Source organism: Brachypodium distachyon, chromosome 4 (assembly GCF_000005505.3).
Source record: "Brachypodium distachyon strain Bd21 chromosome 4, Brachypodium_distachyon_v3.0, whole genome shotgun sequence".
Classification (NCBI taxonomy): domain Eukaryota; kingdom Viridiplantae; phylum Streptophyta; class Magnoliopsida; order Poales; family Poaceae; genus Brachypodium; species Brachypodium distachyon.
In genome coordinates, this window is record NC_016134.3 from 29277474 (window position 1) to 29295909 (window position 18436).

The 18436-nt window shown below is 46.2% G+C and overlaps 1 protein-coding gene across 1 annotated transcript; it reads right to left on the bottom strand.

The window, feature by feature from the left end:
• Nucleotides 1-1746: 1746 nt before the first annotated feature.
• LOC100842980 (putative serpin-Z8) lies at nt 1747-6316 on the bottom strand. Its single transcript, XM_024454607.1, is given in 6 exon segments — nt 1747-2290; nt 2292-2620; nt 2846-2922; nt 3150-3217; nt 5072-5571; nt 5615-6316. Coding segments are annotated over 6 exon segments (2220 nt in total).
• Nucleotides 6317-18436: the final 12120 nt, after the last annotated feature.

Genomic DNA, 18436 nt, shown 5'->3' on the forward strand with positions numbered 1-18436 from the left:
GTCTCCATATCAACAACTTTGGTGGCTATATACTGACAACTTTTCACATACTAGCAACTTTGACTCAATAATAGCAACATTGGTCTCTATGTCGGCAACTTTGACTACCGTACTATCAACTATGGTTTCTATACCGGCAACATTTACTCACGTAGTAGCAGCTTTGAGTTTATACGGGCAACTTTCACTCACATATTAGCAACTTTGGTTTCTATATTGGTAACTTTGACTACCATATTAGGAACTTTGGCTTCTATACTGACTACTAGAACTTTCACTGATATACTATAAACTTTGTATATTGTACCGGCAACTTTCACTCACATATACTAGCAGCAACTTTGGTTGCTATACCGGCAACTTGCACTACATAGTAGAAAACTTTGGAACTTATACCAGCAACTTGGACTCGCATACTGACAACTTTGGCTGCTATACCGAAACTTTGACTCGCATACTAGCAACTTTGGTTGCTACACCGGCATTTTTGACTCACATACTAGCAACTTTGCCTGCTATAGAGACATCTTTCACTCTAATGCTAGAAACTTTGGCTCATATACTCGCAACTTTAACTCTCGTGCTAGTAACTTTGGTTCACATACCGGCAACTTTGACTCGTATACTCACAACTTTGACACATATACTAACAACTTTAGCTCTTATACTGGTAACTTGGACTCTTATACTAGCAACTTTAGTTCTCACACTAGCAACTTTGGCTCTCTCTAGCAAGTTTCACTATACTCTAGCAACATTAGCTCCATCACAAACAAATCTAGAGTTCTTCAGTGACAACTTTGTGTGTTTATGCTGGCAACTTTGATTCTCATACTAGCATTTTTGGCTTATATATATGCCGATAACTTTCACTCACATACACGTGACCACTCGTCTCCTCACTCGATAATCATGTCAATGTCGTCTAACGTCAACGAGGTAGGCAAATGTAAGAAAGTTATCCACATTTTAGGTATATTCATATCTTGTAGTACAAAAACAGTATCACAAGCAAGTTAACAACAAAGGTATTCAACTTAGAGCTGAAAAGTTGCTTTATTTTTAAAGAAAGTTGCTTTTCGAAAAGACTTCATCAAAACATATTCATATGTGATCTTGTTTTGAAGAGCTCATCGCGAGAAACGCAACCATGAAAACGGATTAAAATTCTGATGCTCGAGTGGAAAGTTATGGCTTTTTGAATATTTCAAATCGGAAATAAATGCAAGGGATTGCATGCTCCGCTCTGTACTTGCATGCAGCCATGCGATGTATAGCTCGCGGAAGAATAAAAGTGCAGCTGCATTTGTTAGCGATTGGGAAGAAAAAAACGTCATGCTCTTGCCATGGAGAGAAGGATACCCAGATAAACTTTCCAGTAGAATAATTTGCCTTGACTGAGTCACTAATTTTTTGGCTATAGCTCATCTAGCCCAGTTAGCTTTTCTGCTGTAAGTATCCTAGCCCAGTTGGCTCGGTTCGGCCTCACGAGCATTGCCGTCCCGTCTATGTGTTTGCTTGGTCTTCTATCCATGGCAAGAGTCAGCAGGGGCTTTTATTGTTCCATTAACCATGCTAAAAGCTGCTGGTAGAAGAATCTCAAAAGAACATCTGAAAGTAAATAAGTTCTGAAAGTCTCAAATTTTACTACGACTATAAATAAAAAAGAGTCGAATAGCTAGCACACACAACCGGCCGGAAATTTCAACACCCTATAAAGTTACATATTACTTCTCACCCGAGGGATCAACGACGTGGCCGGCGAAGACGACGGTGCCGGTAGGGATCAACGACGTGGCCGTTGAAGACGACGGTGCCGGTGTTCTCCTCCACGACGAAGTACGCGAACGGGTGGTCGGCCACGAAGTCCACCCGTGGCGGTGGCGGCTGCTTGGCCCTAGGAGCACACCCGCGCAACCCGCGGACAATGGTGACAGCGGCCGCTTTGGTGCCTTCCTCGTTCACCTCCAGCACCGCCTTGTGCACGACCTCGTCTAGCTTGATTGGGCACCCTGCCATGTCGGAGAAGTCGGCCACGTTGCTGAATGGCAGCACCAGGCCCGGCTGCCGGAGGACGGCGACAAGGCTGTCGTGGAAGGAGAGCTTAAACCTCGGCACCCGGAACTTGCCGACATCGACCCGCCGGCGTGGCAAGTGATCGCACATGAAGCTGGGCTGGGAGGCAATGGAGTCGATCAGGCTGGGAAGGCCATCATCGGCGTCCGGGAGTTAGATGCACATTGAGAACTGAGTCCTGTCAGGGATCGCCGCTGCTAGAGGCGCCGGAATCCGCCATCTTGTAGCGGAGCTTGAGCACCTTGAACCCGCGGTGCAAGGCCACGAACTGGGGCTTCCGGCTCCGCATGAACGGCACCTCGACCTCGCCGGCACCGCCCAGCCGCCGGAACGGCCGGACGATGGTGCGCCTCTTGTTGAAGGGCTGGCCCCATCTGCCCTTGAAGTACACAGCGTTGCCGAGCACGAGGGTCTCCTCCGTCACCGAGTCCGGCCCGAGGACGCCGTCAATCAGGCCGTGGGTCACGCGCGCCGCCCACGCGTTGATCCGCCGACATGCCCCTTTCGCGTCTCCACGGAAGTCGACGGCGGCCATCTCCGTATTCTCAGAGCCGGAGACGACGGACTCGACGAAGCCTGGGTTGAGCGGGCACGAAAGGTCGCTCCAGACGCCGCAGGCCGAGGCCACTCGTGGCCCGCCGGTGGCCGACCGGTCCGGAATCAGCGCCGCCGCGCGGGGCAGGAACTCGTAGAGCTCGCTTTGGGAACTCACGCCCAGCAGGCGTAGGAGCTCGTCCAGGGTGATGTAGATGGAGAGCGGCGAGAAGACGAGGTTGCTGCTGTAGGCGTCCTTGTCGGCGAGGCGGCGCGCGAGTCCGGCCGAGAGCGCCGCCAGGCCCTCGCCCGCTGCAGTAGATCCGAACTTCATCTTTCTTTCCTTGGAATCTTGGATTGTAGGGCGGTTCCCGTTCGCGTTGCCGTGATTCCGAGAGATTTATTTATAGAGAAGAAAAGGAAGAAAGAGTTGGGCTGGGCGCCTAGGTGACAGGCTGCCTAATGGGCTTTCTTGGATGGCAAAGCCCAAAAACTAGCGACTTCTCCAGACTGGTAGGCAAGATAAATTCATCACACGCCTGCGTCAACCCTCGGGGGAAATTCGTCCACATGGATGCTGAACTTTGAGATAGTTTTTGCACGTACACTTGTATCGTTGAGAGATTGTGTATCAACAGTAATTAAATTGACACCCATGACAATGGAGCATATGACACGGTCACTCACTCGCTTTGTTTTGGGTTTTCTGTTGTCATGTTTTCTACCTGATGGTGGATTTTAGCAGAACACTTTAGCCTATATCGCCTTCCTGAAGGTGACGTATCGAGTAAAAACACTAATGGGTGCAAACTTGCAAACTTCGTCCGTCCACCGTTCGATCTTGAAGATGTGGTCCAGATCAGAGGTGGGGTCTACCCATCACTTAAAGGCTATTTTGCAGAAACCCCCTCACACCCCCTGCTTTTTTCTCCTCCTGGTCGCGCGAGTCTTCCCGTTCCCCACCCGATCCAGTGACGATTCTGGCCACCGGCAACCCACCCTTGTCCCCACGCCGGCGGCCGGCGACCAGCCCTCTCCTCGCTACCCGGCCGGAGCCCCACATCTCTCCTCGGCCGCCCCCCTCGTGTCCTGTCGACGGAAATCAGAGACGACGACGGCGCCGGTCCCACGATCCGGCGAACGGGGCGGCATCTCGGCCTCACGTCCACGGCGCTGCACAACGCGGTGCCAGAGGCGGCGCTGTCCCCCTGCTACGTCCACCCTACGGCCTAGTGCGCCGGCGACCACTGCGCTGCCCACCACCCAACGGCACGGCACGACAGCAACCTGGCGTTTGCGCAAAAATAAAAAAGACAGCAACCTGGCGGCAGCGGTGGAGAGCTGCCCCCAGCAAGGGAGACCGTACGGCTACGGTCAACATGCCGCGTGGTGTTGCCCCAGACGACGGCTACTTGGGTAGTTGGACTGAATTTTGGTGTTCTTCCTAACTGAATTTTGGTGTTGAAGTGTACTGAACGAGCTGCACTAAAACTCTGTGATGTTTGGACTGAATGAAGACGAGCAGTGGCTGTAACTTCACCATCATGGATGTATAAATGCTTGATGTTTTTCGGTACCTGAATCAATGTAAATGTGCAGAAATTTCTTGAATGGATGTGAGTGTACAGAAATGCAGAAATTACTTTTGTGTTCTCCTGTGGTTTCTTGAATGATACTTGCACAAATTTCCTGTAATTTCTTGAATGATACTTACACAAATTGGGGCCCTCGAAGTTCTCTTTTTTGGTGTGCTGAAGCCATGCATCCAAACTGATCGATCACAGGATGAATTTCTGTATCATGGCTTGCGGCCTCATTGCAGTCTTGGGAGGCGGAGGCAGAGCTTTGGGCATCACGGCCCGCGGCGGACGCGCAGCTCCAGTCATCAAGTACGGGCGACCTGTGCATCACGGCATGTGGCAGACTGGGTATTATGGCCGGCGTTGGAGCGCGGGGCATCACGGCCCAGGGACCTCGAAACAGGACAGCGTGGGGCAGCGCAGCAGGGCATCGCGCGGCGGCGGAGCTCGGGGCCGCGGGGCACCAAGCAGTGGGGGAGCGCGGTGTGGCGCTGCACCGGACGGAGGATGCGAGAGAAGCGCGAAGGCATCGTTGAAGTGGCCATCGTCACGGCCCAAGGGAGCAGCAGTGGCGAGCTGGATATATTCGAACTGGCTAGCACGCTTCAATAACTTCATGTGCTGTCTTCTGGTTGAGCTTGAGAACCTTGAACACTTGTTGTGCACGAAAAATAGGAGGCTTAATACATCCATTGTCAATCTTCCATTGTTAACGTAAGATTATAAAACGTATTAGGACTAGCTAGTAGAGAATCTCAAAACAACATCTCAAAGTAAATAAGTTCTGTAAGTCTCAACTTTTACTCCGATTAAATAAAAGCAGTCCAATAGCATACAAAACCGGCTGGCTGGTAATTTCGACACCCTATGAAGCTACATACTACTTCTCTCTCGAGGGATCAATGACATGTCCGGCGAAGACGACGGCGCCGGTGTTCTCCTCCACGATGAAGCACGCAAACGGGTGGTCGGCGACGAAGTCCACCCGTGGCGGTGGCCTGGCGCCAGGAGCGCACCCGAGCAACCCGCGGACCATGGTGACGGCGGCCGCCTTGGTGCCTTCCTCGTTCACCTCTAGCAGTGCCTTGTGGACGACATCGTCCAGCTTAATCGCGCACACCGCCATGTCGGAGAAGTCGGCCATGCCGCTGAACGGCAGCACGAGGCCCAACTGCTGGAGGACAGCGACGAGGCTGTCGTGGAAGGAGAGCTTAAACCTCGGCACCCGGAACTTGCCGACGTGGACCGGCCGGCATGGCAGGTGCTCGTGCAGGAAGCTGGGCCGGGAGGCGATGGATTCGATGAGGCCAGGAAGGCCGTCATCGGCGTCCGGGAGGAAGATGCACATCGAGAACGAGGAAGATGCACATCGAGAACTGCGTCCTGTCGCGATCGCCGACGCTGGAGGCGGCGGAATCATCCGTCATCTTGTAGCGGAGCTTGAGCACCTTGAACCCGCGGTGCACGGCCACGAACTGTGCCTTCCGGCTCCGCATGAATGGCACGTCGACCTCGCAGCCAGCGCCACCGCCCAGCAGCCGGAACGGCTCGTGCGCCGTGCGCGTCTTGTCGAAGGGCTGCTCCCACTTGCCCTTGAAGTACACGGCATTGCCGAGCACGACGAGGGTCTCCTTCTTCACCGAGCCCGGCCCGACGACGTCGTCGATGAGGCCGTGGGTCACGCGCTTCGCCCACGCGTTGATCCGCCGGCACGCCCCCCTTGCGTTCTTTTGGAAGTCGACGGCGGCCATCTCCGTGTTCCCGGAGACGGAGACGGACTCGACGAATCCCGGCTTGAGCGGGCAAGATTTGTCGCTCCACACGCCGCACGCCGACGCCACGCGGGGGCCGCCAGCTGCCGAGCGGTCGCGCATCAGCGCCGCCGCGCGGGGCAGGAACTCGGCGAGCTCTCCCTGGGAGCGCGCGCCCAGCACGCGGAGGAGCTCGTCCAGGGTGGTGCCCCGGGCGCCGGCGGCCACGAGCGCGAGAGGGCTGTAGATGGAGAGCGGCGAGAAGACGAGGTTGCTGCTGTAGGCGTCCTTGTCGGCGAGCCGGCGCGCGAGGCCGGCCGAGAACGCCGCCAGGCCTTCGCCGGCTGCCTTCACTGCAGCAGATCCAAACTTCATCTGGTTACGCATCATCTGAAGATCCGGCCAGGTTGATGGGAATCGCCTGGTTTTTAATTAGCTTACATTTTTTTAGGGGTTTTTAATTAGCTTACGTGCGAAGGAAGAAAGGAAAGCGATCGTCGGCGTGGATAGCGAAGAAGCCCAAGTCGAGCCGCAGGCCCGCAGTCCATGCGTGATTTGTATCGAGCCGTGCGTGGGCCGCTCGGTCGAGCTGGGCTGCGGCCCACTGTACTATCGTTTGGTGTTCTCCGCTACTGGGCCTCCAATATAGTTAACTCCGTTCCGGTTAATGGGGATTAATCTGGTCGCTACATTGAATGGTGGGGATCTGGTCCGGCTGCCGCGCATGCGTGGAATGAAATCAGTTTTCTCCATTTCACGGAATGGCTTCACTATGTCGAATTGAAATTTAAGTAGAGATCACATGTATCCATATTACTTGTTCCAGCATCAGTGACATGTAATTACGGGAGGGAGTACTATATTTCTATGAACTATCTGGATTTTAATTAATTCACATTCATTGTGTCACTTAGAGCATCCGCGAAGGCCGGTTCTTAACGGACTATTATTTAAAATGTAAAAAAACTTGTCAAAATGGGTTACCCTCTGTTTTGGAAGACAATCGGACACAAAACGTGTGGTTTTCGGAAAAATTAGCAAAACTGTGGCTCTGTAAGAAAAATGTTCAAAAACTGAGGTCCTCTGAAATTTACTCAAAATTGAAACTGCTATAAACTAGAAGTCATATCAGAAATAGGGATGGAAATTATCTTAAGGATAAAAATCCACTTTGTATTTGAAAATAATAAAATACTAGTCTGTCAGGTCCGTAATAAGTGTCTAAAACTTAGTACAACTTTGTAAAGTTAGTACAAAATCTGAGACACTTATTTATATTAAGTTAGTACAAAATCTGATACACTTATTATGAATTGGAGGGAGTATATGGATCTTGAATTGTGGTTAACAGCTGGTAGCTAATGCATCCAACAACTGTCCCCTGTCTAAGCATGACTCACCTTATATAAAGCATGCACCACTTACTATCGATGCATGTACCATTCTCGACTAGCACTCTACCAAGATATCTTAGGAGCGCTAGCACTAAGATTGTCGCACACCCAAACAATACATGTACAGTCAAGACTCGGGAGAGATTTGAGCAATAACAAATGAGCAAAGTAGGATTAATTAGGTTGGAGTTGGACACATGCATGAGGTGTCTTGGAAATGGAAGGCATCCGGAAATTCATCCTTACCACCTTTGGCATCAACAGACCTACAGATTCCACACGAACCGCAGTGGACGCGAGAGAAGAACAACGGCAGCGTTGGATTGGCCATCGTGACGGCGGAAGGGAGCATCGGTGGCGAGCTGGCTAAATTCAGTCTGGCAAGCATGTACGCTTCATCAGCTCTGTGTGCTATCTGACTGTCGACCCTTGAACCCTTCGTTCAAGGCGATGATGTACATAGAAGCACTTTGCTGGAGCATGTATCTAGCCATTGCTGGAAGGCCCTGTCCCTTGACGTCAACCGTGTTGCGTGCACGATGCAGATATACTGTTAGCAGGTTGCGATGATGGCCTCGCGGAATCCACAAGTGAGCGGGCAAGGCCCTTGCTGGCTGACTACACTGCTGATCCAAACTCCATCGCCAGCCGGCCGGACGGATTCTGGTTTAATTTTCGATTGATTCAAACTCCAGGTTGTTTGCGGTTGTTTCCTAGCTTAATTATATTTATATTTATTTTCTTGGATTATTCTCTGCAATCCAAGCCACCTACGAACGATTGGCCATGATTCAATTTCTAATGGTTTTGTCCGATTTTGTTTGAGAAAATTTCACAAAACCACAGTTTTTGTGACAGTCGCATCACTGAACCGCAGTTAATGAAAAACCATCCGCATAACCACACTTTTTGTCAAGTTGTCTCGGTCAGCCCGAAACCGGATATGTAAGCGGTTTTACTTGAATCCTTACCAGTGGGGCACACCTGTCGGGCGCCACGTTGGCCTTGAAACCTTGCGGGAGTGAGAGAAGGGGCAGGGGTTTAATTACGGGCTAATGGTTCGGGTCGGATTGGTGCCGATGTGACATTCGGCAGTTGGGCCCACATGTAGAAATCAAGCAAAACCACCAAGCAACTCGCTTTCGGGCTGACTGAGACAAGTTGACTTAAAAAGTGTAGTTTTGCGAACGGTTTTCCGTTAACTGTGGTTCGACGAAACGACTGCCCCAAAAATTGTGGTTTTGTGAAATTTACTCATTTTGTTTCCAAGTGCAGACGCGATCGAGTACTTTTTTCAGACAGGAATCCCGATCGAGTACTGATCAGCTACGACGGTCTATCTGCAAAACCTAGAGTCAGTATTATAGAAATTTTACTCTATTTACTTAAAGCTCGTTTCGCATCTATCATTTGGACGTGAATTTTAGAATTCATTTCAAATTCCAGAAACCAACTTATTTGGTTGGCACGAAATTGACCACAGAAATTCAATGTCAAATTTCATGAAATCACACTATAACTAACCCCAATTCTTTCCTAAAAGTCATTATTTCTCTGGAATTGTTTTTCTCTATACAAATTCATATGGTAGACAAACATGATTTTTGAACACGAAATTCAAATTCGACCAAATGAAATCCTACCAAAAATTGGATTTGATTTCATTCAACCAAATGAAAGGATGATGTCAAACGAGCTGTTAATGTTGTATTGTTGTGGAATTAGACAAATAAAGATGTTTTTAGTTGGCAAAATATAAGGTGAAACCACATTTTTGGTGAAAACTCTGCAAACTCCGCACACAAAACATGTTTACAAGTTTCAAAAAAGTCATATAAAAATACAGTATGTTGATGATATGAAATTGTACAAACCGGCAAAAATTAAAGTTGAAACGGAATTGCATTTGTAAGAAATAAAAAAATTACAAATGAATAGTGCAAACAGTGAAGAACCACTATCCAGGCAACAAAAAATAGAATATTTTGAAACTTTTACTCTGGTTTTCACGGACTTTTACCGTAAATGTGGTTTTCAGATAGTTATGCCAATCTCCTAATGAATTGGTGGAAATTTAATTTCCGATGCATGCCTGTGATAATTTTTAAAAATCAAATACGTAGTCATTGATGAAGCGACATACATAATTCAATGCATGCCCTTTCGAGCACATGGATGCTGAGGCTTGAGATCAGTTTTGGTACTAAAAATGTGATCTGAATCATTATTAGGTGACCGTGGATATCTACTACGCTCATCAACCTCCTCTCGAACAAGTCCCATGTCTTTATCTTTCAAAAAAAAGTCCCATGTCTTTATATAAAGGACACACTATATCTCCCAACCTATAGCATATTTCAATATAAACACCTACTTGGGTGTATTCTAAAAAAGAAAAAATCATGTAGCGTACTGTAGCTTTTCTCTTTCTTTCTTGCACGAATGGATGGGATGAGGTCTCAGGAAGGAAAGATATTTGCAATGGAAACCACGAGGTGCTACATGATGGGAATCAGATGCATCAAGAAGCAAACGGGTTGGGCATGTGAAACTCCGTGTACTCAAGAAGCCAAATGTTGTTGTAGTTATTTTTGAATGCTTCGAGAGTCTCAAAGTTTTCTCAGCAAGATAGAGAAATCGTGTGCAGGGAGAGTCTCAAACGGGAAAATTGTTCCAACAAATATTATGCTAAAGAAGAATTAAGCAGCGGCATAATCTACGGAGATTACTTCGACTTGTTTTCGAAAAGGGGTGGAAGTCCTAACCTCTGCATCAATCAAAGAGATTGCTTCGGCTTGCTGGAGGATTTTCATAGTATTGCTGGTCAGAAAACGTTCAATGCAGGGGGGAATCTAAAAAGGGTAATTAGGGGCATAAGTTTCATTAAATGTGCTACGTATAATTTTAGAAATTCTCACTGTGTAAAAAAAAATGGAAAGAGGGGTAAAAAAATGGATCTCCAACCAAACGGGTCCTTAATTTATGGTTCATACAAAATATTTATTTTTTGAACATATGGTTCTGTTTTTAGACCCAAAAGACGTTAGTCTCGGCAGTCTAAGCATGGACCGCAGTGTTATAAAGCATACGCAATATTGCCTCCTATCGTTGCATGCACTCTTATTCAGATCTACTCCTACCACTCTACTCCGACATCTGAGCTCTCTTTACCGACCATGAGAGAAACACCCACACCTATGTTGGAATTTTGGGTTAGGTCCAAGGCCTAATTTGAAATTAATTCTTGAAAAATTTCAAAAATCCATTCATAAAGTGAGATGAGAAAGTGGGAATAGTCTCATCTTGCTAGTTTAGGAGGAGTTGGACCAATATATAAGATATGTTGGTTCTCACCTCTTGATCAAGTGAGAAGAGAAATCCCCACGCGCGCTCCTCCTCCTCCTCCGCTCGCCTCGTTGCGACGCGACGCGCGCCGCGTTTTGTGTTCGAGTCGGGTCGTGCTTATCTTTTTGGCAGTCGGAATCCGTTGCGGACGCGTAACAAATCTCGTTAATTGCGGAGTCAGTTTTGGTTTCCTAAACCGAACCGAAGTCCGCCTGCGTGCCTATATAATAAGACGACCGCGGTCTCCAGACGTACCACGCCACAACCCTAGCCGTCACGTCCACGATCCAATCTCGCTGTTCGCCGCCAACTGCTACTCCATCCCGTCGACTGCGTGCACAGATCGCCGGGAGAGCAGGCCTCTGAAACCCCGACCTTCGAGATCCTGCCCGGAAGACGATCGATAAGGTTTTTGGGGAGCGTTCTCACGCAACTGCTCGCTTCTTCACGTCCTTGTTTCGTCGGCATCTTCATCACCAATGGTCGACGACCTCGGAGATCCTGCGGTTTAGGCTGCCACTCTAGCTCAGCAGCAGCAGGCTGCACAACTCCAAGCATAGCAGCAGGCTGTCCAACTCCAAACCCAGGCAACTGCTGGTGCACAGGCGCAGGCGCTGCCCGCTGTCCAGGAGGTAGTCAAGGCTGCTGCTGCTGCCGGCGTGAACATCGACGCCGCCAAACTCGTCACCGACCTTAACAAACAAACACAAGAAAAGATTACAGCACCATATGTAATCTGCTCTTTCTTGTTGATTTTGATTAGTAGTTCTATTATTCATGCCGTGAAATTAGATGAGTTTTATTGCTGTGTGTTACTATTTAATTTGTCTAATTTGCATGATATAATATGCTACATGTTTTACACATTATTTTTCTGGATTAAATATTCACCAAAATTATCTAATTATTCAACAACCTACACGCACGGAGGTGGTTCAAGAGAGAAGAACAAATGAGCAAAGTAAGAACATTCGGTTGGAATTGGATGCATGTGGTGCATTAGAAATGGGAGGCATCTGAAAATACAGTCACTGCCGTTTGGTCCTTTTATGTTTCTCACGGAAGAGATGCCGAGTTGATGAGAAGAGAGCGCAAAGCTATCAGCTTCTGGCAAATCATCATTTAACTCTTTACCTTATGATGGAGTCGAGTGGAGAGATGAGGGATGATCGACTTGTAAAGTTGTAAGAAAATTCGGCCCAAATCTGGATCTGTAACTGCTTCAGTTTTTCCTTCTTCAATCTTGATAGGAAAAAAATAGAGCTCCTTGTCTCCTAGGAAAAAAAGAATGTCAGACCAAGTTGGCCTGGTAGTTGAATTCAGTTCGTTCAGGAAATGAGAAAAAATTACAAGAGTAAAGTGTATCGGAGGTCCAAATTCTTTCGCAAATGTTTCAAGTTAGTCATAAATTTTTGAAACTGTATGTTATAGTCCTAAAAGTTGTTTAAGTGGATTGAGAGCGGCGAGAAGACGAGGTTGCTGCTGTAGGCGTCCTTGTCGGCGAGGCGGCGCGCGAGGCCGGCCGAGAGCGCCGCCAGGCCCTCGCCCGCTGCAGCAGATCCGAACTTCATCTTTCTTTCCTTGGATTGCAGGGCGGTTCCCGTTCGCGTTGCCGTGATTCAGAGAGATTTATAGCTAGAGAAGAAAAGGAAGAAAGAGTTGGGCTGCCTAATGGGCTTTCTTGGATGGCAAAGCCCAAAAACTAGCGACTTCATTTCAGCGCGCCTCGGCCATGGGCACAGGCGCCGGCGTGGCTCAGGACTTCGGCACCCTGGCGCTGGCGGCGCATTCGAGCCCGTATACGGCCTTTCGGTCAGACCCACGTCCAGGTTGGCTCACAGGCTATTTTTTGGAATCCTCTCTCAAAAAATTGAAATTTAATATCATCATTAGTAAAAGTTACACAAAACAACATACTCTGTATTAGATTCTTTCTGTCCAGTCCAATATTGAAACTCTGAGTCCGTCACCCACGTCCAGGTTGGCTCGCAGGCCATGGCTGCTGATGTGACCATTGAGCCGAAGAGGAAGCATGCAGGAATAGAGAGTAGTCTCTATGACTTGTGATCACAGTTCCCCTTCTTCCTCATTCCATGTTCTCTAGAGCAGGCACCAGACATATTTCCTTGTTGTACCGTTTGGTCGGCACCACACATATTTCTCATGAACAGTATCCACCACTTGGTTTTGCTCTTTCCCGTTTGCCTCCTATTCCCAAAGGTACCACCGAAACAGCTCACAACTCTTTACTCATTCTCCAGGATTTTTCCATCTAGATATGTATGCTAATGCAGCACTGAAAAAAAGGCATTGTATAGGAGGCTAGGAGCTAGGACATACCCGATAAAGCGATTGAACTACCGGTACCCTTGCTATTCAACCATTTATCATCGTGGACACAATTAATCTAGCTATAGTTCATAGATACTTTGTTGAAGTCATAACATTTAAGCTAGTTCTGCATGTCTACCTTGAAGTAACCTATTTATGAGTGTAATTTATGGAGAGAGGACCACTAGCTTTGCCTCGGGTTGTAATCTCTTATTACACTTTTCGAACCTTTCTGCTTTATGCGGCTATGTAAGCAATGGAGTTACATGTTTTACTTTGCCTCTGAATTTACGATCTAACTAGAACTATAATTCGACATATGAAAAGATAGACGTGCCATACCAAAACTATTTTATCTTTTGATTTTTTTTTAAATCTATGAATGAAGCTTACCCACTCCCCTATGTCAAGTGAGAACTAGGCTAGGTTCCTTAGTGCTGTAGTAAAATAACTCTCTTATACGGGCTGGACAACGAATCCTACGTGGCGAAGACGAAAGCCAATAATTTTCAAATAAATCCAATATATGGGTCTTGAAATTCTATTTCATTAATAATATTATAAAAAATAGAAATATGATGTTTTTGTATCATTCGATATTGAAAACTTGAGTCCAGCATCCACGGTGTCGAGGCTGGCTCATGGGCCATGGCTGTTGGCGAAAATGCGGAAAGTGCAGGAGTGGTCTTTGTGACTTGTGATGTCACTGGAGCTGAGATAAATGTGGTTTTCACATAGTTATGCCAATCTCCTAAAATTTAAGTTACGTGCATGGCTGAGATAATTTTTAAAAATAAAAAAGGGATTAATGAAGCAAACATATATAATGTCCTTTCGAGCACATGGATGCTGAGGGCTGAGATAATTTTTGGTACTAATTAAAATATGATCTGAATCATTATTCGGTGACCGTGGAGATATCTAGTGCGTTCATCAACCTCCCCTTGAAGAAGCATCACATGCCCTTATATAAAGGACACACTATATCTCCCAACCTATAGCATATTTCAATATATAATACACCTACTTGGTGTATTCTAGAAAGGAAAAAATCGTGCAGCGTATAGCTGTACCGTAGCTTTCCTCTTTCTTTCTTACACGAATGGACAGGATAAGGTCTCGGAAGAAAGAAATTTGCAATGGAAACCACGAGGTGCTACATGATGGTAATGAGATGCATCGAAAAGCAAACGGGTTGTGCATGTGAAACTCCGTGTACTAAAAATGTCCAATGTTGTTGTAGTTATTTTTTAACGCTTTGAGAGTCTCAAAGTTTCCTCGGCAAGGCAAACGGACCCTGTGCAGGGAGAACCTCAAACGGGAAAAATGTTCCCATATATTTTGCTGAAGGAAGAATGGAGCAGCAGTACAATCTTATCTATCCGTTGATATTTTACAGTATTAAACTATTTACATTGGTCTTTTTATATGAATGTACTTCCACATAAATAGATGTGTCAATATCTCTTCGAGGCAAAATGCTGTCTCTGATTCCCAAGGTGCTTGCTCCAGAATCTGTCAACGACTTTCGCCCCATTTCTTTGCTCAACACCTGTATGAAGCTGATCACCAAGATGCTGTCTTTGAATAATGATTCAGATCACATTTTTAGTGGCGATTTATATAAAATGCATATGATTCCCCGATGCACCTTGGGAAAAATGTCGTGGTTCCTGCTAATTGCATGCTAAGAACTTGCAAAGAACTTAAAGGTGCTCGAAACCGCTCTGGAGTTACTACAAAATTCATCGATGCCTCCCATGCCTATTTGTATACTAGAAAAAAAAGCAAAGCAAGGGATACATATGTAGGAGACAATACATTTGCTGAATGAACTGCGCTGTTGCCCTCTGCCCTCCGACATCTCCCCTACTTTTTTTTTCTTTTCAAAGTGGATCTCTACTCCTTTTATGATCCTAGTTTAGGACATGCGAGGCTGCACTCTTTAATGTAATTATTTTACATGATATTACTGCACTATGACTCTATGAGTCAATGTATGAATGTAGTTCAAATTTATTTTGCAATACATATAGCAAAATGATATTACTGCACTATGACTGTATCCGTGGTAGACTATCTTTCCGTCGTTGTCGCCGCGTCTCGGCCTATAAAGTGAAATATTAGGTCACCCGAATTGATCAACAATGATTAATTAATTTGTTGAGTTTGTTTTTCCTTTTTCAACTCGTTCTCTGCTTCCATATATAATGCACTGGATATACCTAGAAATATTTATCAAAATTACCTCTTTATCCAAATTGTGTTTGTGTTGGAGTACCATTGTTTCTAGTCTGTCCGATTTAAAAATAAATAAAAAGGCTCTTATTTTTATTCCGGGCCAATGTAAAAGAACTCCTAAAGCATTAATTATCCACGTCTATAAAGGATGACGTGTGATCAGTGCCCCCATCTTCCTCATTATATATGTACACATGTTACTATAGATCTATAATAGACTGCAAGCCCATCTTACTCTTCTAAGGTAGCACGCCCCCCCCCCCCCCCCCCCCCCCCCCCCCAAACCAACACGAATGAACCGAGATTTCAGAGCAAAAGAGAGAAATAGCAATGGCAATAAGGAGAGTCAGATGCTGGAATGTGAGGCTTGTTTTATGAGATCCAACCAGCCGTCGTCAAAGAGATCGACGATGGCATCCTCCTCATCCTCTTGCCGCAATTGTCATCGATCTTGTTGCTCTTCCCGCTCCTGCTTGCTGTGGCCAGCAGCAACTTCATACTTCCGGCATGCAAGACCGACAGACCGTATGTTAGTGGACTGGTCCTGGTCGACCTCATATTCTGAAAAGGGGCCCTCGGCTCCGTCGTTGCTGGAAGCTACCAAGAACTCGCGGACATCGCCCTGTACCTTCTGGTGTCTAATTAACGGCCAACACAAAAGCCAAGATCGACGGCCTGCTAATGGGTGGCGGGAATGACGCATGCCTCTGCTATACGCCTCCGTATAGCCATGATCAATGAATTTTATTCTCAATCATCACAATTCACAAGCTACTACAGGACAACTGCGTATTTTCAAGGAGATGCGCAACAAGCCAGATCTTCAAAGAGATGTGCAAAGTGCAATACAGGGAACAAAAATGTCTCATTGATCTCTGCCTTTTACGGTTGTACACTACCATTGAATTGAGGAAAGTGCTTCTATGCTTTCCAGAGAAAAATATGCGGTTTCTGATTAGGTCGTGATTAACTTCCACTTACCACGTTTAGTCTTTAGCAAAGTAGTATATAAGAGAACTTTCTTTCAAGACAAAGTTGCGACACTTAATTAATCTGGAATAGAAAACAGAGCGAGACTAATTCTTTTTGGACTACAGACTTAAATTGTGGTTTATAACAGAGAAGATCTTTTTGGAGGATATACGTGTTCTTTTCTTATACGTAGAAGACGTGATCTTGCGCTCATCTAAGCATATCCTGCACTATCATAAAGCATACACACATCGCCTCCTATCATTGCATCCAGTCTTGTTCTCTACCAAACTACCAAAGGCATCTCAGCTCAGAGAATAAAACCAACCAAGCGTGCACGGGATGGATCAATGTAGTATGAAATCATATGTGATGTGTAACATTGGCAAGTGTTTTAGATGAAATATTGATGTGGATACTTTGGATAATTTGGATACTTATGTGATGAGATGTATCTTGTTTGGACTTAGTGCTTTGCTAGTGGTGTGTTGATTCATTAGTTTCTTATGTGAAAACATGGCGTGAGTTGTGTGGGTATTACCCTGAGTCAAGTCGTGGACTTGTGCTCGTACTGGTTATTTGTGTGTTCGCTTTCAGGTGTTGCCGGAACTAGAGGAACGTGGTCGATGACGGGATCGAGGGACGAAGCTTGGGATAAGCTGAGGTCGAAGATCAAGGTCATGCGGGACGTTCGTGCGAAGAAACAATGGAAGTGAAAGTTACGATGATCCAAGAGGGCACCGGTTTGTCGTACGTTGTTTATACCGGACATGTACGGTATTGGAGATATTCGACACGTGATAGTCGAGTTTTGAAAACATCACAAGAAGAGTTGATGGCATGGAGTAACATCGACGTGAAGACATGTAGGTCCAGCCGTGGCTGGATGAGAGCTGTTTAAAAATTAAACAGTAGCGTCATCAAGATGGCGTCTGATCGAAAAGTGGTCCACATAAAAGTTGTGCGCGTCGTCGAGACGAACAACTTTTCTTTTGGAGTCATCTCAATCCGAGGTCTTGTGTGGGCCCCACGGGCAGAATAACGACCGGGACAGAGGAGTTCGTGTTGGATTCGGATTCGGTTTAGGGTCGCGAATTTTCCCTTATAAACAGAGGGGGTTCTATCTAGAGTTTTAGTAAGGACGTGAGAAAACTCAGAGCTTTGGATCTAGATCAATTCTTGGAGAGTTCTTGGATGCATGGTTGCATCTTTTCTTGGCGGTGTCGTCTCTGTTCTTCTTGGATCTTCGTGGAATCTTCGTGCTAGATCTTTCTAACACTTTGGTGCAGCTTTCTGACAAGATCATAACACATTGCTGCAGGTCTCACAGATCAAGGGAAGATTGCGATTAATTCATTTTTCTTGTTATTCCTCGAAATTGGTTTTAGACTGATCCTTGTAACTTTCTGTCAGCTGTTACTGTTTTGATCATATCTTTTGATTGGTACGTCCGATTGAGCTGATTCTTGTTGGTTGGTTAGATACTTTCAATACATTTCTTTTGCATACTCATATGTATCTTTTGGTTCATCCAATCAAAAGTTACGGCTGTTTTACTATCACGGACAGAAAGGTGATTTAGGGTTTGAAGTTTCGGGAAAAGTTTTAATTTGCTTCCGCACAATCATTCACCCCCCCTCTAATTGCCTATCTCGATCTCAAATAGCATTATAAATCATCTAAATGGAATTAATTAAGTTGGTGTTCAACGCACGATGTGCGTTTGGAAATAAGATGCATCAGGAAATACATCCTTTGTCAATTAAGAGCTTCATGCGCTAGCCAACGCAACCAAAAGAACGATCTACTTCATGCGCTAATCAACGCAACCAAAAGACCGATCCGATGGAAAAGGCTAGGAAATTCACTTATACACTTTAACAATCAACATCTATGTCAACGAACTCTGTGCTACATCAGTAAAGCACGGCGGTAGCAAAGAAGAGTGGTCACTCTGGTCGTGGGAGGCTACTTCATGAAAAGAAACTAAGGAGACACCCTCACACAGAGACTCTTGTAGACTTGGAGATGCTCGAGGAAGAAAGGTAAACTGTGTCACTGAGATGGTGTGCTTGCATGCTTTGGGCATGGGAAAACGTCAGTTGTTATCATCTCTCACCGAGTGACAAACAAAGTACTATGTACTAATCAAAGTGTGATTAGGACCTAATGGTAGCTGCCCCCCTCTTGGTGGGACTACGGTTAACACTCG